General features: G+C 39.4%; 1 protein-coding gene across 1 annotated transcript in view; it reads right to left on the bottom strand.

Annotated features, from left to right (window-relative positions):
• Positions 1-6,845: 6,845 nt before the first annotated feature.
• Positions 6,846-23,698, bottom strand: part of LOC119654328 — a 96,997-nt gene continuing 80,144 nt past the window's right edge. Inside the window, exons 3-5 of the mRNA XM_038059657.1 lie at positions 16,847-17,021; positions 8,139-8,200; positions 6,846-8,077 (exon numbers count right to left, since the gene is read on the bottom strand). Of these exons, the coding sequence (XP_037915585.1) occupies positions 7,830-8,077; positions 8,139-8,200; positions 16,847-17,021 (485 nt within the window). The 3' untranslated portion in view covers positions 6,846-7,829. The remainder of the gene's footprint in view (positions 8,078-8,138; positions 8,201-16,846; positions 17,022-23,698) is intronic.

Raw genomic sequence — 23,698 nt, 5'->3', positions numbered from 1 at the left:
AGAAAGGTGGTGGCATCGCCCTTGAATGAGATCACCATGTGGTGGTCGCTTACGTTTGCTTCCGTGTTACGTCTGCTACTTCTCGCAGGGTTGAGAGATGCAACATCCTGAAGTCCAACGTCGACCCCTTGTCTGGTCCACCTGAGGTTCGACAGTGGGAAAATTATCTTGCTGATCGGGCGGCAGATACACTGTGCAACTCGTCTGAGAATATCGATGAATATTCTCGGGTGCTATGCAGGTCGTTGATCACGTCTTGAATGGGTATCATAAGGAAGGGAATGGATTGAAGGTGCTATTGCGTGTTGCATTCGAACTCCGATACCGAGCGAAATCCCGAGAGGTTCAGAGTCTGCCATGATAAAAGGAAATTTATTAATACGTTAGTCAGGGAAGTGGAAGATCCCGGGGAACGCAATAATTTCAGAAGTGAAAAAACTGGCATGTGGTACAAATCTTTCGATGGTCCTACGAACGACATTAATGGTCGACTCCTCATTCACGATGATGAGCAGCCGAAGAGGAAAGAATGCCTCCCTACGGTTTTTACCCGTATCATATCCGGTGACGTTCCTCCTTTTATGATTGAAATGGTTAGTGACCGTAATATCCAGATATGGATTGTTCCTCCAAGCAGAAGAGAATTCTTCTTAGGCATCAATGCACCAACGAAGTAAAGCCACTGGGCTTGACGGTGTCGACGTAGTTATCATATTTATTGATCTGTTACTTCCACTCGTACGGAAATCTTGGGAATTCGAGACTTTTCGCAAATAGTGGAAAAGGGGGATGATCGTTAAGAAGAAGGGACCTGTTTTGAGTGTGACAATTTGCTGTCACAAAGATAATGGCTAAAAGATTGTTGGAAAGCATTAAAGAAAATCTCGAAAGCTTGATCAACAAAGAGTAGGCTGGTTTCCGCTACGGAGCCTCCTGTCTTGACCACAGAAACATCCTCCCGATAATTTTGGATCTTTTCTCAAACATATTGACTATGTTGATGACTTCCGTTTGTTCTCTCATCTGGCTATGGACCTTGACCACATGGCTCTGGATGCGGGGACCGGACTTCCTGAGGGAAACTGAATTGCATTTCAATAATCCACGAGCGATGGCTCGTGAGTGCAATTGACGCGCTATATTCCACTAGGGGGTAAATGGCAACCATATAACTTATAAGGCCCACAGCCGCCATCAGCATCGCTACCGACGAAAAGACAGTTTACAAAATAAATGGAAGATATAAAAGTTGCATATTAGCCAGAAGAAAAGTGGCAAATGTGACTAGAAGTGTGTGAGGTCCCGTCAATAGAGCGAACCTCTTACACTCGCCAAAAATTAATTCGCGACATCACCGGAATATTGGAATCTCAGCTCAGCTATAGGTTTCTTAAGAAGGCAAAGATTTACATAAAATAAGATAAGAGGCGGAAATAAAACAGGGAAGGCTGTTTACCAAATTATAAAACGTGCAGGCATGATAACGCACCGCTTTATCTAAGTTGTTGAAAAAAAATATTTAATGCTAAGTAATTAGGTTGCTGGATAACTAAGCCATATCAATGTCCTGTACTTATCGAGGGAACTTATATGGTTACATGGTATGGTATAGTATTCGCAACCAAGGCAGAGTAAAAAACCGAGGTGGTGCAAAATTATAATAATAATATATTCAAATCGCATAGTCTGGGGAATTCCATGCGGAGATTCCTAAAATATAGAGAGCTTTTCGGCGGCTGAGGTGTGACTCGATTTCCAAATGAATGATTGTCATTTTCATTAATAGACAATGCGCCATCAAAGCCTTAGAGACGACGTTTATATTTTTCAAGCAAGTACGATTTTTTTAGAGGATAACTAGGTATGGTTCTAACAGCCAGACGTTCAGTAGGCCCATTGAACTCTTCTGTCCTGGGTTCCTACACATAGGAATATTGAAAAGAAATAGGAGGAGGGGAAGGAGGTGGTTATTGGCCATTCAATGAAAGGAAAGCTCTAGTTATCGCAGGTAGGCCAGGATATTTAACTGAGAGAACATCCATCGCAGAATCCTTTAACAAGATAAGTTGCATACGAATAGGGAAAGTAAACATAAGCAGTTAGGGACCCATAGGGTCCTTAACAAGATAATAGCAATTACAAGAACATGCTGCCTGGCTGCACTTAAAACAACACCTCCTGTGAATCTACTTTTAGGATATTATCACTGTAACGAAAGACAGTGCAACTATCGAGAAACGATGCATTGTACATTCTAGAACCGAGTTTCAAATATGCAAATATGCAGATGATTGAAAACCTAGCTGCTAAGTTAATGCTCTGATATCTTCGTAATATAGCGATAATGGAATTAAGTGTGTCGGTGTTGTCGTCATCCTTCTGGACTTTTTCGGGGTGAGTCTGTTGCTGAAAAGCTTTGAAGAAAACGTCGGGTGATCAAAATGGGAATGATTCAACCCCTCCAAATCAGGCGACGTTATAATTCGGCCTGGATTACTGCCCCTCGTTAGTTTAGTTGTATGCTAAAGGAGGCGGTAAAAGAAAATTAATTAGATCGTCCATGCACGGTAAGTATTCTTTTCGCAGCTTCATATTCACATGCAATATACACAATTTTTCACCAAAATTGACGATGCGGTAAAGAAACCATCGCTTGTAACCAGGCGAACAAAGCTGGTGGTGATTATCCAAATTCGAATCTCATTGTTTTCTCTAAAAACATGTGGACCACAACACAACATGAGTGTTCAAATATTCTACTTAAAATTTAATTAGTTGATTGGAGTGCGTTGTTCGATTTAGGGGTAATCCTGCTTTACCTGGACTTACGAGATCGAAGAAATGGCAACATTGAATCATTATTGCTCTAGAAATAAATGTCCTCATGAAAATTGTCCAGAAGGAGCTGATAGCTGGCGCGAATCGCGTCAACCCGAGTCCTCAAATGCAGTGAAATCTTTCAAGCATCCTGCCCGATTGGTCAATGGAGAAACACATCCGTCCAATATATCTAGACCTCCCCAATGATGAGCTTTTAACAAAGTGCATAGGTGGTCACACGCAATTCGACAGTATGGTACATAACTCCAAAACATCTGCACTCAGGTAGAAGGGAGGACTGTTCAGTCAAAGATATTTAGCGATTTAGGGCACCATGAAATTGTTGGACCTAAAAATTGGGTAGTAATGCAAACTCGTTTCCTAGACGCTTTTATATCGGATTCGAAGTGGGTTTTTTTCTGGAAAACCATATTGTTCTTTTCGAACCTTCAAAAAGTTGAAATTTTTCGACTGAATTTCTTTAGGTGGACCTAGGAGAAAAAAATGCATTAACGAAAACTATTCGTTTTTTTTTTCGTTTTACAAAAGAATTGCGAGCTGTATCTTTCACGTCATTGGGAAACTCCGGCGAGGCGTTTGATCAATTTGCTGAACTCTGAACAATAAGAAATTTGAACTGCTAAACATTAAGAAATTTTTTCCTTTTTAAAAACAAATCGAGAAAAATGCCTTTTTGAGACCTCCTAAAGCAGGTTTCCCCCTTAAGACCCAAATTGAACTTTCTCTGAAAAAGCCGATTGCATTTTGCTGAGAAAAGAGTGTCCGTTAATGGAGAATATCTTATATGGAAAATACCACCCAGTGCTTGCACAATTGCTCAATAAGGTCGAAGCAATTTATGGACTGGGAAGAGGAGCTTGATGTTATGAAGCCAGGATGACCTAGGGACCTTTCGGCTTGAATCCTATTGAAAACGAATTGTGTTGGACTGAAAAATGATGTCCTTGAGGATCCCAGTCCCACAAATAGTACCAGTTAATGCCGGATGGATGAGACGCAATTTGGCGGAGGATCTCTTAGATGCATCATTTACTATGAAATAATGAAAGATAAGCACTGATACTTAGGATATTAATTTATTTTTTCTATTCTTGATAGGTCTGCTTTAGCGACGGAAGCACATTTGAAATTTTGCAGAATAGAACTGTTTGTGCACCATCGTCCTGGAAAAAAAATTAATCCTGATTGCGTTATTCAAACTGTGAAGCACCCTACAAAGGTTATGATCTGGTCAGTTATCAGTGGCAAAGGTACTGGACGTTTGTACGTGATAAAAGCCATTATGAGACAAGATCAGTATATAGAAGTCTTAAAAACTCGGTTGGTTCCCGAGCTCAGAGAGTGGTTTCCGAATGGGGAGCCATTCATTTTCATGCAGGATGGGGCTCCTTGTCATACAGCGCGATCTGTGAAAACTTATTTGCGAGAGCAGAATATTCCTCTGTTGGATTGGCCGGGTAATAGCCCCGATATGAACCCAATTGAAAATGTGTGGGAGCTGATGAAGAGGGAAGTGGCTAAAGAAATGAGCTCCTAGAAAAAATAAACTATGTGTGGAACCATCATCCTTAATTGCAGGATACAGTACAATCTTGCATTGATAGCATGCCGCGCAGAATTGGGGGACTGTAACTTATGAACAGATTGACGAGCAACTTCACGAATGTTTGAAAAGATTGGCTTGGGAATAGACATTTTCATAGAACGTATTGTGCAGAATCCCCAGCAGCACATTGAAAGGCAGAACCCAAGGAAAACAGGAGAATAGAGTCGATTTGATTTGTCAAATCTTAGACGAAGAAGTAGAAAACTAAGGTTTCCTTCATAGTGCTATTTTCCACCATTACTTCTTTACATGCATCTTTCCTTTCCAAAGGAAAATTTCACGCTCCTTCTCTACCCTTTGAATCTTTCGGATACTTCTCTCGATCGATGGAGTATAATCGTTTTCAATGGACGTCCTCGATAGACTTGGAAGTTTAACACAATTTTAACTAGCGGGTTATTATTAGCCCACATGATATGATACGATACTTGTGATTGAAGGGCATTCTACGCAACTTGTTCACGGTGGATTCAATACCATATCAATTGCGAATGTCCTTGTTTCGGACGTGATCATAGCAAGCGATACGAACGAGTGCTTCTTGTTTTTGGCGGCTGCCTAGCACTCGAACCAATAAAAGACGCAAGTGGAGTGATACTACAGTAGGCTATCGATTTGAGGCGTTTGTTGATCGATTGACCCCAAATTACACCAGTTGTGAAACGCCACCTTATCCGCCTTACACCTGTTTGGTGAAAAAAAAACGCCATTATTTTTGCTATGGGCTGAGAATGTTGGTTCAAGATAGTTCAGTCACTCAGTTTTGGGCACTTCGTTGTCGTTGAAAATGATCATATCGGCTTCATTTTCCGCCGCTCATTTGAAACTTGCCGCAGATCGTGCTGCATAGAGTGATCACTCCAACTTGGAACGAGTTGCTCGAAGTCAGTTTTGCTGTGATATGCTGGGAGGTCATCATCTGGGTAAAGGAGTGTGTGGCGTTGAGCGTTGGATGCATCGTGTGACAGTGTCTATGACAAAAGCAAAGAAAAGTGGCGAGAAGAAGTTTTCTTTGTGAGTACCGACGAAAATATGGTTTTGATGTACCTGTTGCACTTCGAAATCTGCTTTTTGCCGGTAAAGCAGCTTACCAAAAATATTCTGCTGCTTTGATAGATCCTCTATATTTTCATATTGAAAGCGCTAATGCGTGGTGATTGAGAAAGTTGAGCGTCAGCCTTCCGATTTTTTTGAGTCGAATTTGGAACCGGGTCGCTATAGATGTTTATAGTAGCCTTTGCGCTTGTATGGCTTCTATTAAATTACACGTTACAGTTACATGTGAAAAAAAGCAAGTGGGGCAGTCTCATTGAAAACAAAATATGCGAAGAAGCAACAATGATGAAGGGATACCTTTTTAAATGAGTAAACAGGAGACATATATAAACTGTAACGTTTTTGTACAAAGAAAAGTCACATATAATTATTAAATCTTCATTTTTAATTATTATTATTAATTTTGTATATTTCGCGAGTATTACTTAAAGAATAATAATAATTTATTAACATTTAACAATATAATTCGTAGTTGTGTATACTCTAACTTCTTAATAGTTATCAAGTAATTACTTTTTTTAGTAGTCTACTAATATAAATATAATATTATATCATTTAGTAGCCGTCGTTCCTAACTCCTTTTCTACTTCTTTCTAATAATATAAAGTCGAATACCATTCGCTTAATCTTCCCGATTCGTCTCTAGACCTACACTTTGCTATTTAATTCATCGGTGTAAGAAAGAAAAATGCGAAAATGAAACACAAGAAAAATAAAATTACAATTCTCTTATATACACACGCTTCATGTCATCTCTCGCGAAACTTTTACTCGTCTCATTACATTCATTTCCAGCCTTAGGTTTTCTGAAAATTCATTTCATTTTGATTTCATTCCAATGTGCAATTGCTTCTAGAGCTGCGTATAGTGTATATGTAATGCAATATGCTAGGAAAGGCACAAGAGGAAAAAGATATTCCTATTTGATTTCTACCTTCTCTAATTTGGATGGATGAGTTCTTAATGCGGAGGAGGAGTATATGATTTCAATTCTACAAAAAACAAGTTGCGTTTCTTTTGCTTCTAAATACGAACATCGAAAATGCTTGTGAAGGAAAGAACAGAGTTCACTTCATTGTAAAAATTTTGTGCCGTAAATTTCGGTATATAAAGTTTTGATAGTAATTCAAAGACCTACAGTCGTCATTATGATCTTGGTTTGTCATTTAAATCTATAGCAACAATTACGATAATTGTATTATAAAAAAAGGCATCGCGTGCTCAGGTCTTTTTGCGTATATATGTAGTCATAATAAATACTTAAGGATTGCAGTATTCATCGCTTTTCCACGGTCTTGATCTATTTACAAAAAGTCAAGGGAAGTAATAGAAACTTTTCCACTTTTGATTTTGTCATTTTCTGCATATATTTCATTTAGAAACATGAAAATACTATTCTTAGGTTAGCGTCATTTTTTTTTTGTTGAATGATTCTGTTTTACATTTTTCCTTAGTTTTTTGGTTTGTTTTTAGTCACTTTAATCATAAGTTTAAGTCTTTGTGTTATTTGAAAGCAGCCAGATTACATGATTTCTTCATCTTAGGATTAAATAGATACAAATATTATGAGAGCGTGATTTAAATGTTAATGTATAAATACGTGTATCGGTCGCTAGCTTATTGAAAGTACAGGAGAATCTACATTTTTTCTTTGGGTTCATTCATGCTCTCGAGATCAGACTTATTTTGGACATTTTTCAAGAAGACCGGCCTCCTCAAATTACTGGTAAAGAAAGAATTTACTTAACTAAGAACGCTTCCTTACATAAAATAGCTAATGTGTAAAAGCCCTAAAGAAAACAACACAGTATACAAAAAAACAAGTAGCTGCAGACTCGTGTTTCCGACAAACTAGCGACTATACGTGATGTGGGTTAGAGGATGTGCCAATTTCACTATTTTCAGGACTATCAGAAAGCTGCACTGATTTGTTTAATACTTTTGCATTATTTCGTAACTGGATTTAAATATTATAAATATTATGCTTACTTAGACTTTGTTCAGTATTTTAGATAAAATAAAGCCTACTACGTTCTGTTATTAACAAATATAAAAGAAATCATAAATCATAATAATGTCATAACGATGAGACATGATAGCCGAAATAAATCTTTGTATACAGGAGAGTAGAACATATGTACGGACTATGTTAATACATAATAAACTCCATTTCATCTTTTCTTTTATAAAATTAATAATACTTACACTTAGAGGGATCTAAACAATAACTACCATAATAATAGCGAAGAGTCATAATATTGTATTCAAGTGTAGTCGTAATAGTATCTACTGCATAAATTATCTCGTTAAAGTTTTTGAAATTCTTCTATCGTTTTACAATTGCTGAAATTGGTATTGTGTGTGTGTGGTGTGGACCAAACGGTCGGAGTGCAACGTGCACTGGTCCATCGACGGTGTCAACGTCCAGCTCAACATCTTCTGCTAAACGTTCTAACTTTCGCCGTTGATGACATTTCACATATATCACTAGGCAGAGAATCAGGACCATTACTAGGGCCAGTGTGGCACCGCTTGCTATACTTGCAGTTTCTAACATAACACGCGGCCGAGTAGCTGTAAATATAGATATTCTTATTATTAAATTTTTTGATGTGAATATTTTTGTGATACTTACGTAAATACGAGCCGTCGAGGTCCTTGTATTCACACCTCGGTCCCATGTAACCGTCGGCGCATCTGAAAGAGAAGAAACAATGGTTAAGATCCACAGAAATCAGATTTTTTTTTCAATTAAAAAAATAGATGTTTTAATGAACCAATAAGTTCATTCCAGGTAGTCCGCTTGTAAAACTGTTACAGTATTTTGACGTGTATCCTAGTAAACCTTATGATTACTAGAGGATGAAAAATGTCTGTGAGGCTAGTTCGATAAGTAATTTGATTGAGGTGGTTAGGGAGGTCCACAGAAATATCTGTACATGTGGTGTTAACACTTCTTCCTTGTGGAAAGCAACCTTGTGGTGGTAATTCAGCACTAAACCGATTTTTTAGCAACTACTTAAACTTGAATCATCATCATCAACGGCGCAACAACCGGTATCCGGTCCAGGCCTGCCTTAATAAGGAACTCCAGACATCCCGGTTTTGCGTCGAGGTCCACCAATTCGATATCCCTAAAAGCTGTCTGGCGTCCTGACCTATGCCATCCCTCCATCTCAGGCAGGGTCTGCCTCGTCTTCTTTTTCTGCCATGATATATTGCCCTTATAGACTTTCCGGGTTGGATCATCCTCCCAATGACCCGCCCAAAGTAACGAATAGAATCGATAAATGGAGATTTTTTTTTTAAAGAAATATTGTGGTTGTGGTAGTCTTTGTTATTGTTTAAGCCAGGGTTTACTTTATTAACTACCAACTCTCTAAGACAACTGCTATTGTTTCCGTTAGAAAAACTTGAGTCGACGATATTATGCCATTTGCAAACGGACATTTTCGGAACCATTCTTGCAGACTACTAATGAGGACCCGAATTTATTCAAGATCCTGCTTGAAAACTTCTCCATTCCGCCTCGAATGCACTACGTGGGGGTCAGTTTCACACGGCAAAAGAAACAAAAACGCAGATCTCCACAAAGTTGTCTGACAAATCGCAAAGAAAAACTGTTCTATCTCCGCGGTTCCTCTAAACCGCCGTTAACGATCGCTCTTTTAGTGAATACTACGTCACGCGCATGATCTTGTGCAGTTACTCGCAGTCATGCCTTAGTTTGCTTCTGTAGAAAAGATTTTTTCTACATTTGGTCTAGTCCAATTTAATCTTCGAAACAGGCTAGGTAGCTTCTGAAATTTAGATGAAGATCGTTTTAAAGCAGGAGGTCTTTCCCGAAAAAATAGGGTGCAGTCATATACAGTGTTCAACCATCTTCATTCGATAAGATTTGCCTAAAAGTTGGGAAAATGGATGACTCACGAGCCTAACGAAGGAAGAAAGACGCTTTCAATTTGCCTTCCAATATCTTGCCCGCCACCGAACAACACGTGGACACAAGTATTAGAATTAGAGAATTAGAGTAGAATCGTGATGTGGCCAAAGGAAAGAATGAGTGGCTCCAGGAGAAACGCCAACAGTGTGAGTCAAGCAGGACCTCCACCTGAACAAGAAAAATTTGGTGGTACACGAAGGATACATTGCACTGGGAGATAATTGATAGTGGTCAGCAAGACGCTATAAATTGCGCAGCTGCAATGTAAGACAAATCAAGGATATTTCAATTGTGGAAAGAATTGCAGCGCCCTATCATCCAGGAGCGTCATAGCGTCAAACTTTTAGGATGCAAATAGAATTCCCATGATAGACTCCCCTTCCCCTGGATAGAGAAAAAGTGCCAACCGTGAGAGTCAACTTAATCTATTAACTTAAAATCACTGATTGAAGGCTGTGATGTCTGACATCACCATAAAAAACATATTGCTCCATACCAATTATACACTTTTAGTATAACAAACATTTAGAACCCTTTTTTGGCTAAATAGTCGTAAGTAATAAAGATATCACGAAAGAAGATGATAAATTCGGAACGTGGTGGCATGGGACGATTGCTTTAAAATGATGAAGTTGTCAAGTCTAGGAATAATGATCAATCAGTTGTCCCCAAGCGAAGTGGGCTTAGAAATTTGAGAAACTAAGAAAAAGGAAAAAGAAGCAAAAGAGAGGACAAAATGAAAAAACATATGACCAAACTTTCGGAGTATACAATAAGAAGAAATGACGCTGCTATATACCAAATTAATTGCAAAATCTGTCTTTTGGTAAAAGTAAGAAAGGGAAATATCGAAAAGAACCGTATTAACACGTACAGCGCCGTATGTATCAATCTGATAGAAATTGAGCGTATATGTTGAGGCCGCATATATAGAAATATTAGGCTGCCAAAACTGGCAAAACGATTCGTTTTTAGTACATTAGCTCGATACCGCCAAACAGTTGATGTGGTTAACAGGCCGCGGGAGGGACGCGCTCCGTATGTCGCTCGAAGGACGTGTATGCTATGAGCACTTCACAATCCTCTCCGCAAGTAGAAGCGAATGTCATCGGAAATGGCGGTTTCAACTCGAAGTATGAGTCGTATTTTACAAGATCTCGGTCTCGATGCGTACCGGCGGTGCGTTAGCCATATGTTAACGCTAAAACTAAGGAAATACGGCTGCTCAAAACCAATGCGAGCGTGTACGAAAATGTGTTAGAGGATGTAGTCGAGCCATTGAGACTATCTCGATTCCCCCGCTCACAAAGCCAAGATAATTAGCAGCAGTTAGCGGCGCATGTTCTAGACTTTATAACCGCTGATGAATGGTCCTCAGGCAGCCCAGATTTCAATTTACTGGACTACAGCCTTAGGACTAAATTAGAGGAGACTGCCTGCCATGGAATTTACACCGATTTGGAGAGTTTGAGGACCAACATCGTGCGTGTAGCTCGAGAAATACCGCTTCATACTGTGCGTGAAGCGCTCGATTCATGGCCTCACAGGCTTCGGGCCTGTATAGCTGCTAGCGGCGGCCAATTTGAATAATTTTTTTTTCATTTGAAAGCTCATGTTTCCCTTTTCTAATGGTGTACTTTTTGATTGATTTGGTTTATTACTTCATGAGAATTAAAGATTTGTTTGACTGACAGAACTTATGGCTATATTATGTATACTAATATAATACTTATTCAACTTCAACTGTAAACTCTTCAACAGTATAGAGAAATAAAAAAAACTCCTGGCCTGGGAGGATAGACCTGTTTTTTTTTTTTGCTTGGCACTATAAGTGTTAAGGAGATGGTGAATAATTATTCGACAAACTAAAAGCAAAGAGTTAGAACTAAACCCCTTCTAAATGCATAGTTATCATTGAGATTTAACCTAAACCGCGCTATCAAAACAACAGCAGAAGTGGTTGGATATGAATCCCGTCACCGGAGAAATGATTGATTGACGATGAACGCCAGAAAGCACTTGTCAGCGAAACACAAGGGCGAAGAGAAAAAATTTCGTAAACCTCTCACGAGCAACAAATAATATAATATTAAATCAAAAGAAATGAAAACATTTTGACGAGGAATTAAAGAAAATTGACGACAACACAAGACAAACCTTCAAACTGCTTTGTAAGAGCAAAAATGGGGCCATCATTGTGGGTGAAATCAAAACACGTGAGAGATGGGCGTCTTATTTCAATTCAAAATATTTCTCAAAACTTCCCATACACCTCAATCACCAGAACCTACAAAACTTATTGTCATCAATCAATTCATCAAACTACGGAAGTTGCAATGGGCACAATCAACGTATGGATGACGCTTGAATACCTAAAAGAATATTCCAAGGGAGAACAAAAGCATGCGGATCGGTAGAAAAACCCCAAAAGCGCTGGACAAACTCTATTGAGAAAGACAACGCATCACTGTTCAGATTTCCAAATTGGAGGAGGACCTCGATGGATCGAGATGGTTGAAGGGAGGACATCCTGAAGACCAAGGTCCGAAATGGCCTGTAGAGCCTCACAACGATCTAGATCTATATAGGTTTTTGGCAATGTATTTCAACTCCCTCCAGGATATTCAAGAAGCCTGCAATCTTTCTCCACTGTTCTGCGCCACATATTTCTGTCTATAACCCTACCTAGATGTACCAATTGCTGAACGCCGGGTTGTTTATTGATGCCGATAAGAATGTGATCTTCCACTAGACTGAGAACTTTAATTTTATTGCTGTTCACTTCAATCCGGCTCTCGTTGCTTCCTTATTCAAATCCAGATGTAGGTGGTACGTGAAAAAATATTGGACATTGAGGCGGTATGATGGTGACAGAATGCAACATTAGGAGATTTCGCTTTAGACTATTTTCGATTTTTCCGAGATTTATCTAGGTACAGACATCAGTCCACGCTACGCTACACTCCTTGGAGTTCTCAGAGTTAGCGAGTGCGTTATGCTTGTTTTTATTCGCACCGATCATATCTCTCAATTTTTCACGTTTCCCAAACCGTTTTCAAACTCTCCTCGAAATAGCACCTTTCGCAACGTAGTTGACAACTTGACATATGCTAGTACTTTTGAGAGCAACTCAATACTCATCAATTTTCTTTGAATCGAATAATAAGTCAAATGAGGCTTATGGTAAACCTGAAGGTCGAAGTTGCTCATACGAATGGACACAAACATAACATGCTAATGAAGTTGTGAGACTGTGAAGTCCTAGTCTCTTTCGAGACCAATACCACAGACTGCATATACATGGACATATACAAAAGACAACTCCAAAATTTAATGCCAATCATGATGTGGTTGAGCCGACAACAATTTTACAGTTGAAAACGGGCTGATATTATTTCAAGCTATCCTGAGCGAATATGACCAGGAGACCGGGGATGGTGTTAGTGCTACAACAGCTTCCTTCTAAGAATTTTACCCCATTGTTTTATATTATTAAAAATATAAACCAATCCAGTAATATTGATGGAATGGAATACATGCTGCGAAGATCTATAACGAGCCTAGAATCAATTGTAAATTTCTAGCGAGGAATCTGGAGTCTAGACTTGCTAAAATGTTTGCTAATTATAGATTACAATGCGAAAAGTACTTGAGAAACAATTCTAATTGTAAAAGAAATCTCCAAACTTTGAGTTGGGGTTTTCCAAACGCAATTGCATACCAGGTAGCCTCCATGCACTCGGGATTACTTTTCGCAAAGAAAAAGAATGCTAACTTTGACCGAAAAAGTAGAAAATACCAAGTTTTTGTATTCTTTATCAAATATATGTTATGAAAGCATGATCCATGCCTTGGTTGGTGACGAAACTTTCAACTAAAACTTTCAGCTATAGTGCAGCGCCGTTTAGATCAATTCATTGACATTGCACCAGCCTGTCTTACAACTGGAACACCAAAAACATCTTTAAAAACTAAGAGGTTAGATATTGTCTTCTATTTGTAGTCAAGCCTAAAATTGATAGACCAGACCTAAATTGATAGACGTGTTTAACAGGCTGCAGACTGAGAGCATATTGTCAAAGGGGTTTAAATTTGGCTCGCCTGTAGACTTCAGCGTTTTTAAAGATTGATAGACCAGTAGCTTACTCCAAACTACAATTTTTATTTTACGGTGTAGATATATATTTCGGGAGTAATTTACCCCCTCCATCTGCTTTGTACTGATGAAGGGGGTAAGTTGCTCACGAAATATATATCTATTACTATATATATCTACTACGAAATATATATCTATCTATCTATATTTCGGGAGTAACTTACCCCCTTCATCAGTACAAAGCTTTGTACTGATGAAGGGAGTAGCATGTAAAATAAAAAATTATAGTTTGGAGTAAGCTACTGCTCTATCAATCTTTAAAAACGCTGAAGTCTGCAGGCGAGCCAAATTTAAACCCCTTCGACAATATGCTCTCAGCCTGCAGCCTGTTAAGCACGTAATAAGTCACATGACAGATTTATGTCGATCGTTGTAATAAAGCGCGTATTTATCGGTCCGAATGACGTTAGAATGACTTCACTAAAAGGACAAGAATTGAAGCCAAGGCTGTGCATGTGTTTCTTGAAGAAACCTAAGATTTATGGACTAGGTGCAGTAGATTAATGATCAGTTAAGATTTTATGACTAAAAATCACATCCTGCTTTTTAAATGTGTTTTTCTCGAAACTGCATATTGAAAATCTGCTGCCAACATAGCCCAAAATCTATCCAACGAAATTCTTTGAAATTTTCAGGACTTATTCAGAGCATATTTCTACGATCCGCAAACTAGGACAATTGCGATTCATTCAGTAGTTTTTTTTTATTCATTAAAGAAGCCTTAAAAACACCAAAATGCACAAAAAAAAAGTTTAACACGGTGCCAAACATGTAGCTTTTAATATTTTTTAATAATCCTAGTTTGCGGACTGTAGTTAACTCTGCACGTTAAAATGCTGGTTACTTTTTTTTTCTTTAAGACGATCACAGCGTCCTCTGGTGTGCAGCAGAAAAACACCTTTTTTGGAGGGGGGTATATAAATTGCTCTGCATTTCAATAATGAACTATGCTATCGGGCTGGCAAAAGTATCACGCATGCTCAAGATATTAGTAAATATATGGTGAAAAATTCGTAATTATATCTTTATCCATTTCTTCACAAAAAATTTCAAAGAAAAGCGAAAAAACGGCCTTTACACGGGATGACCCCCTTAAAATTATTGAGGTAGTTTGGTGGGGATATTCGCAATAAAACTACTGAATGAAATTGACTTAAACATTTACAATGAGCCTATGAAGGATGACAAATGTCAAAAATAAAACCTATAGCTGATCCTAGTGTCCGGAGAGCTAAGTGATTAGAGCACAAGGTACAGTCGACTCAGCTGTGAATGAGTATCTGAGTCAAATCAGGATAATAATCTCGGACGAGCGCAATGCTGACCACATTGCTTCCTACAGTATACAGTAGTGTATCGTTACGGTCTTGAATGAAGTGCTCTAACACACTTCAGGGCCCTGATCCAATATGGATTTTTGCGCCAACGATTATTATTATAGCTGCTGCTGTTGAAATTCCCTTTATTTAATGGCGAAGGATTGGAAAAGTGATCTACGAGATTGGAAAGTGGCCTACAATGGTTGAAGTTGAGTTCGAAGCCGGGAATCGCAAAGTTTTTAGAAGAGAGAAGGCTTCTCTGAAAACAAATATCAAATGAAAATGAAATGTCGATTGCCTATTGGCTGCAATAAAAGTTTTCAGCTGACAATCGAGTATCACAGGTTTCGGAAGTTTGACAAAAGACGGAATCATATAGACATTAAATTGGCGATGTTTCAAATAACAACTGAGGATTATAAAAAAGGGGATGAAGCTCTGGACATCAGTAATTTTAAACAAAGTCTCTACTGGATTGGATGTCAGCAGTTATTGGAACTTTGTGGAGGGATGCGTAAGCATTGGGTATGGAAAGATGAAAGTTGCAAAACCTAGCAGAAATCCATCCTGATATCTGAAACTCATTATTGACAAGATGTGAAGGATTTCGTAGTCCATAACAGAAGAAGACGAAGTGTTGAACGTTTATCCAATGATGGAAAGAACTATATGGAGGCGCAAAGAGAATCAACGTCATAATCTATGGAATATAACAGCACGGGAGTAGCAGGATCAATCGGGAGTTGGGAACCCGAACAAACTGACTAATTGAGAAGAGTAGATGATAAGCTAAATCCGATTTGGGGATGAAAAACTATATGACCTATATGTATATGTACGAGGGGGGACCCATAAGTTCCAGGAATTACGCTGTGGTGGGGAGGGAGAGTGGGGGAACCTATTGTTTGACCACATGTCCGCAAGTGTTACGCCACCTGGTGTGCGAAGTTGTGTCAACTTGTCGAAAACAACGCGCGGCTGTGCAATTTTGTTTCCTGTTGTGGAAATTAGCCACGGAAACTATTGTAATGCTTAAGACTGCTTATGGGGATGCTGCCTTAAGTAAAACCAGAGTTTACGATTGGTTTTCACGTTTTAAAAATGGGGAAATGTCTATTGAAGATCAACTTCGTTCAGAACGCCCCTCAACGTCAAGAACTGACAAAATCAATGCCCTCGTTCGTGGAGACCGTTGCCGAACCATTGATCAATTCTGTGAGATGTTCGGAATGTCATGGAGTTCAATTCAGAGAATTTTATCCGAAGATTTGTACATGAGAAAGGTTGCAGCCAGATTCGTCCCGCGCCTTCTCACAGATGAGCAAAGGGAGCGTCGACTTCAGGCATCTTTTGAGCTTCAAAATCAGCTCGAAGAGGACCCTGAATTTTTTTCCAAAGTGATTACTGGTAATGACTCGTGGTGCTATGGATACGACTCAAAAGGAATATGAATGGAACGCGTTTTGCCACTGTGAAGGAGATGAAACAAAAATCGCTGGAAAATGTTTTGAACAATGGAAGAATCGTTTGGAGAGTGCCTTGTAATCATAGGCGAATACTTTGAAGGTGATCAAAGTTTGGTGTAAAAATATTGAGAAATAAAGAAGTTATGACGAAATTCGCGTTTTTCTTGGGTCCCCCCTAGTATAATTGGTGAAGATGCAAATCTGAAGCTACTTTCGAAATCAAAGTAGTTTCCGGGAGCTGAGCTTTGGAAATCGTCCCGAAAAGTTAGTTACGATTCGCATACCAATTACAACATCAAATTATGAAGAAAAAAAACAGTTTACGTATTGTAAAAGCACATAAAGCATTGGTTTTTGGTTTGAGAATTTTTCCCAGGCGCATAATTGTAACGTGCGGTTAGATGTTACTGTCAAAATGAAACCATTATAAAAGTAGCTAAAAACAGAAGTGATACTTACTCGCAATTATATAATATCTCATCACCAATTTTTACAGTAAAACAAGTTGCCTCATTTAAACAATACCAAGCAGCATAGGCTGGCGGACATTTATACGTGTGGAATGTAATATTTGGTCGTGGTGTAGTTGTTGGAGGGGGTCTTGGTTTTGGTGTTGTTCGACTTGAACATGCCTCTGAAAAGATACAAATAACAAAATGAATCAAAAAAATGGCCGCAAAACCTCAAAATCATCTTATTACAAATCAATCAACTCATAATCTAGTTATATAACATACAAACATTCCAAGCAATCAAATATCGGATCAAACTAGCAAATCATCGTTCACTTATCACTCACACGCAGTATCAATTCAAATGCTTGTTACTCCATTACCCAAGCTGCGGCTATCTTTCACATATTTTACCAATTTCCCATAATTGGAATTTATTCGGTTAATTTGATTTGTTTCCTAAAAATAGCCCATCGACAACCATTTATTGCATTTCAAGCCCCCATTGACCGATCTTAAGCTTGGATGACCGAAAACAAGAGCTCAAAAGAATGATGAGGTACTAAGAAGTCCAAGGTAGAATTAAATTAAGGGAACGCGAGAAAAAGTTTGTGAAAAAAGATACAAAACGATTCGAAATAATAATGTGAATTAAAAATTCACATGTCATTTTTCTTTTCTTTTAGAGTAGAAAATTCATTCAACTCCGGACATTCTGCTTTCAATCATAACTCAAAGATTTTTATCAGCAGGTGTTGTGTGGTCGACAGTAGTGGCTTATACAGATACCGGCGTGTTTCATAAATTGTATTTTTTCCCTCCACTGTGTACATATTGCTTATATTCGCCGGGCTGAGTACACACGGCCTCAGGCTGTTCTGTACAGGTATTCTAGAACAGTGACTGTGAGAGGTTGTTGAACAGGTGCGAGATGTTTTCAGCTCTTCATTGACGCTATTGCTATCAAGTGGGATCTAGCTTGAGCTGCTTGTTTGCAGGTCGTTTTTCAAAGATAGCATCTATCCTAATTTTAATGCCTCAGCTCCTCGACTCAAAGTTTTTATCATACTATACTAAGCAGTTCATCATAGTTTCCCCCGGTCCTCTGTGGGACTTGAAAAAATTCGAGCCCCCCAATCATGTTCAATCACTTTCTCCACACAATATGTGAGATGCGTGTGCATGCAATATGTTATTGCACTTCATGTGCCCATATGAAATTATAGCCAATACCTGAGCTTTTTCCCTTTCAAATCATCGACTGAGCGCTCTCAGTCTCCACCTCTGCATGAGATAAGATTCCAAAGCAATGAATGAACATCAAAGAGCTATGTCTGACTGCTTTTGCCTTCTTTACGGCCGCGTATGATTTACCGCCGTCACCATGGCCGTTTTTACACTTTTCTGTTCCAAGACAATGAATTTTAAAGAGCACATTAACTGATCAGTAAGCTGAACGATTTAATTCGTTTACTTCATGTTTTTCCGTGGGACACCATGCGAATGCTGTTGCATGGGTACCATGGCTTGATGGATGTTTGGGAAATGATTTTCTCGTGCAATGTAATATAAATTACAATGTGTTTCGATGGAAGCATATGGAAGGAAGACTCGTTTGAAGTGAGCGATTCAAAGCAAGACTCCAGTATTAGGTGGGGTCAACCGGAACCGGGAAAACCAGGTGTCGAAATCGAGATATCGTCAAATTCGAGCTTTTTTGTGGTACTGCATCTGATCCTCTCATTATTCGCCACACACCTTTTAGCTCTAGAACTCACCAAATAGTTCGAAACGAAGCTCCTTTAAAACATACTGTGAGGAACTACTTCAAGGCTCGTGAAAGTATCGTTGGGTTTTCTAAGAGAGTCCAGCTTGGCCGACCCATCCCTTTTGAGGACTCTGCACAGCGTCCTCAAAAGGGATGGGTCGGTCAAGCTGGACTCTCTTAGAAAACCCGACGGTACATTCACGAGCTCCAGACTGGATTCGGTACAGACCCTTCGGGCAGTACACCACCCGGGAGAACGGATGAGAGAAGTGGCAGGGGGAGAGTTGACAAATTCTTGCAACCCTTTCAACACGCAGGTGCTGCAAGGGGAAATGGAACACTGCGAAAGCAGTCGTTATCCATGAAAAGGTGAGAGCTGCCATACTGCCCTTTGAACATTTCAAAGCACCTAGCATGGATGGCATCCATCCGGCAAAGCTAAAAGAAGGTATGGAGCACTTAGAGCGACCTCTAAGAAATATTTTTCGAGGAAGTCTTGCTCTGGGATACGTGCCTTCCTCTTGGCAAAAGGTTAAGATAGTCTTCATACCTTCAACCTGGGAAAGATGACTATTATAATCCAAAGAACTTCAGACAGATCAGCTTGACTTCATTCTTGCTGGAAGATTCGGAGAGACTGGTGGAGCGTCACATTCGTGTCCCCCCTTTTTGAAAACCAATATGTTTACCAGCATGGAAAGTCCTGTGAGTCTGCTCTTCATTCTTTGGTCACAAAGGTAGAGGATGCAACTTTGAATGGTGAGTACGCGATGGGGGTGTTCGTGGACATTGAAGGGCCTTTTGAATATGCGCCTTTTCAAAAACTTTGTGATGCCGCCAGAGCGGATGGTGTTGATGATGCTTTAATTAAGTGGATCCATGCTATGCTAACGGAGAGATTGCTGTGCGCTGAGGTGGGTGTCGATCGCTATCTGACTGCAGAAGCAACGAAGGGCTGCCTCCAAGGAGGTGTGCTTTCGCCATTCTGTGGAGTATGCTGATCTACTCACTACTATGCGAACTGCAAAATTTGCCAATACACACTCAAGCTTATGCTGATGACGTGGCTGTGCTTGCTGTTGATCGGGATCTTGGAACGGTGTGTAGGAATATACAACGTGCCGTTGATCTAATAGACAGTTGGCACCTCAGATGTGGTCTTTCAGTTAATCCAAATAAAACCAAAATGGTATTATTTACAAAAAGGAGAAAACTGGATGGACTTTGCCTTCCTGAGATGAGGGGTACTACCCTTCAACTCTGCGAAGAAGTGAAATATCTGGGAGTCACTCTAGATAAAAAATTTCTTTGGAACAAACATGTAGAGGTAAAGATGAAATGAGCTCTCACAACTGTGCCTCGACATGGGAACTCAGGCCTCATGTGGTAATGTGGATATACGTTGCCATCATTAGGCCGATGTTCGTATATGCACCCGTAATATGGTGGTTAACCCACAAAAAGGTGAGACAAAAAGGTTTTCACCGTAAACTAACCGCACTGCAAAGAACTGTGTTTCTGGGTATCACTGGTACCATGAGCACGACATCCGGCATAGCTCTGAATGCACTACTCAATTTGCAGCCCCTGGATATATTTATTCAAAGCACTGTAATGAGAGCAGCTCATAGACTAATTCGATTAGATCTATGGGGGAGCAACGAATGTGGGGCACACAGAGCATTGGAAGAGTTACTGGGAGGACTGAATCCAGTTCATACAATGCCTTACGATTCTCGGAAGAAGATATGAAGTTACCCTGAAACGTAGAGAGAACTGGAAAGTCCCAGAGGAATGCGTGACGGGATATACAGAAGTCTTCTACACCGATGGCTCAAAAACAGAACAGGGTTCTGGAGACGGAGTCTACCTCTCGAATAAAAACGAGAAGTGGGCTTTTCCTTTGGGACAATATGCAACGGTTTTAAGCCGAAGTTCATGCGATCCTAAGGGCGGCAAATTGGGTGATTGACGAGCGGTTGAAGGGCAGGCGCATCGCAATCTGCAGTGATAGCCAAGCTGCATTGAGGTCGTTGAGTAGTCCTTTGATCACCTCGAAAATCGTTCAGTAATGCAAAAACTGTTTGAACTCTATCTCTAGATTCAATACGGTGGAACTATTCTGGGTACCTGGTCACTGTGGCGTAGAGGGAAATGAAATCTCGGACGCTTTAGCGAAAGAGGGATCAATTTCCTCTATGCCGGGACCGGAACCAGCAATTGGAGTATTAGTAGCATTGGCTAAGTCTGTTTTCAAAAACTGGGAAGAAGCTTCCCACAATGACAGGTGGCAGAGCCTAAATGCTGCTCGACACACCAAACTTTTCCTATCAGAACCGAACATGCGTACCGCCGATGGTGCCGGTGTTCTCCAGTTGTGACGAGTAGCATCGCATCCACCAACAGAAATTCTGCGATACGTCAACGAATCTGGAATATTTCGTTAGACGAGGGTGGCGAGTATAATGGACCAACACGATCTGAGTGCTCAGAAGCTGTAGCTTCTCCCCCACCACACAGACACACACACGAAATATTTATAAACCTGAATTACTGAAGAAGGAAATAATTCCTTCCCAAAAATTAAAAAGTGTTTTTTTTTTTAATCAAAAGCGGGAAATGCTTGAATCCTTTTTCAACTTCTCTATTTCTCTAAAAAGGAAAGTATCTATCTACAACATCCTTTACTAAAAATTCATGAGTTCCAACAGTAAACAAGTCATTATTTTACACGCTTCGTTCCATTTCCAGGTCAAAGCACCTCAACTGGCACACGTACCCCACGAGCACGCACCTAACAACTAAAGGGAATCTAGACTGAGATTTCAAGGAGAGCTAGACGCGGCTATTGTTCATAAATATTTCAAATAACACATGAAGGATTCTAATGGAATGAACTCATTACCAGACCACACACAGTAAACAAGAAAAACAATAAGCAGTACAACAATAGACACATTGTCGCGTCCTTTTGTCCTTTAAGTGCACATGCATAAATTGGGTCGTGATATAGGACCCCACCACCACACCCTGTTTTATTGAAACTTTAATAAATACGTAATTATATCGAACAGTTATGTCATGTCATGAAGTGAGTAATACGAGACCTTCCATTGACACCGTCCTCCTTTCAGCCACAACTACTACTTTGTTGGACGCTCTTTCAGGGGAGATGGATGACGGCTTTTATATGTTTCTATGCAGAATTTAATGCAAGTGGATATCGATTTGTCATTAAAATGAGGGTAATGGAATACGTGCACTCCGATTAAGTTGATAACGCATGCACTTGAATAAGTGTGGCTTGATTATGTATATCCTTTTGAGTGCAAAAGTTTGTGTTCCTTCCGTTTCAAAATGGATGCATGGAATCGTCGATTAAAATTGGATTATCGAGATAAAGTACGATAAATTATTGAATTTTCATAGAAATATGGTCTTTCGAATGATCAAATGGGAGTATGAGTGCTTCGGGGATAGGTTTCGATGTTAATCCAATTACTAAGCCTTGGTGATAGTCCCAGATAAGATTGAAAAGGTTTAGAGCGTGATGAGACAAAAAAGGATATTATTGCACAGTTGCTGAAAAGCCTTAAACTGGGGTATACTGTGTGAGATGACAATTTTTTGACATTTAACTGAAAAATATATTGAAAAGCCTCTTATAAAATTATGAGAACGCTCTACAGGAAGCGTATTATGAAAAACCTCAGAAAACTCGAACACATTAAAATAGAATAAAGAAACCAATTCACTTTTGAAAAACGAGGACGTGATCATGGCCTACTACTAAAGAATTTTCAATGTGGAAAAAAGGGCCGCCTTCTCCCACTGGAATATCCTAAAGGAAACTAATATGAAGCTACTGCAAGGTCATAGAGAGAAAATTGGGGCCCGGAATGAAATTAAGAAAAAGGGGCCCAGGATAGAAATTATGTGGGCCGGTAATTATCCTTTTATTCATTTAAAATTAAATTAATTAATTACTAAATTTATTAAATTAAAATTAAATTATTTAATTATCCCTTTATTCATTTAAAAAACGGTCCACAACGCTCAGACAATTATAGGCCGTTACTGGGGAAAACGAACCTTACCTTCTAATTGTTGGCAGATTCCTCACGACTGCCAGTGACTACTAATCGTTTGCCCTAATGGGAACGAGTCTTTGTCATCTCGTTACAAATTTTAAGATGGAAACTGACTTCCCAGAAAAACATTCCTCATCAGATGCGTCAATATCCCTTATGCGAAGCTATAGTTTTTCAGGAAAGATTCGTCACACAGAACGAGCATATAATCCACTATCACGTCAATATTTTCGGCTGAGCTTTTGGTTTTGAAAGTCCGGGGTTTTTTTTACACGTCACCAGTTTTCTCTAAAGTTGTTTACTTTTGAAACAGTTGATTGTCAGCCAAAAACGTGGTATTGAAGTTGCTGGGGAATGTGCATTGCGTGGCAATGACTGAGCGACCGTTAAAAAACTGTGACTCAATGGCGAACGTGTGTTGCACCTTTGTCTACTCTCCATGATGGTGACTAAAACACGTGGAACGAAAACCTTATATACCGTACTTTCAATGCTATCTATCGACACCACCCTAGTCAGAATCTTCGCTTTAGAGTAGGCAATCCAAATCAGCAAGCTTTGGAATATGATGGAACCACAAACGAATACGAAGTAGAGAGTGAAGGCAACGAATATATGCTAACCAGTATTCTGAATCCATCTCTCTATTCCATCGATAGTTGATATTATATAGGCGTTGATCGAGGGATTTTTAATTCTTTGACATTAAGTTTCATTTTGCTGCTTTTGGCAGGATAGCAGACAGGTGTAATTGCTGAATTACCTAAACATTTGAAGCAGGGTCGATAAAAATCATGATTTTCTTTTGTGTCTAACAGATTTTTTTAAAAAGCGAATAAATAATGTTTTTTTTTATTTTTGCAAATTTATCTTAATTAACAGATAAATAGTAGATTTTACCTTCTCTAAGAAAACTACAAAACTAACACTCAAATGGGGCGTTATATGTAATGCTTCCGCAGCGGAACGAAAAAGTTGTCGCGCGGAAGTATGTACCATA

Source organism: Hermetia illucens, chromosome 4, assembly GCF_905115235.1.
Source record: "Hermetia illucens chromosome 4, iHerIll2.2.curated.20191125, whole genome shotgun sequence".
Lineage (NCBI taxonomy): Eukaryota > Metazoa > Arthropoda > Insecta > Diptera > Stratiomyidae > Hermetia > Hermetia illucens.
Note: the sequence above shows the minus strand (reverse complement) of the source record. Positions and strands in the feature narration are given on the sequence as shown.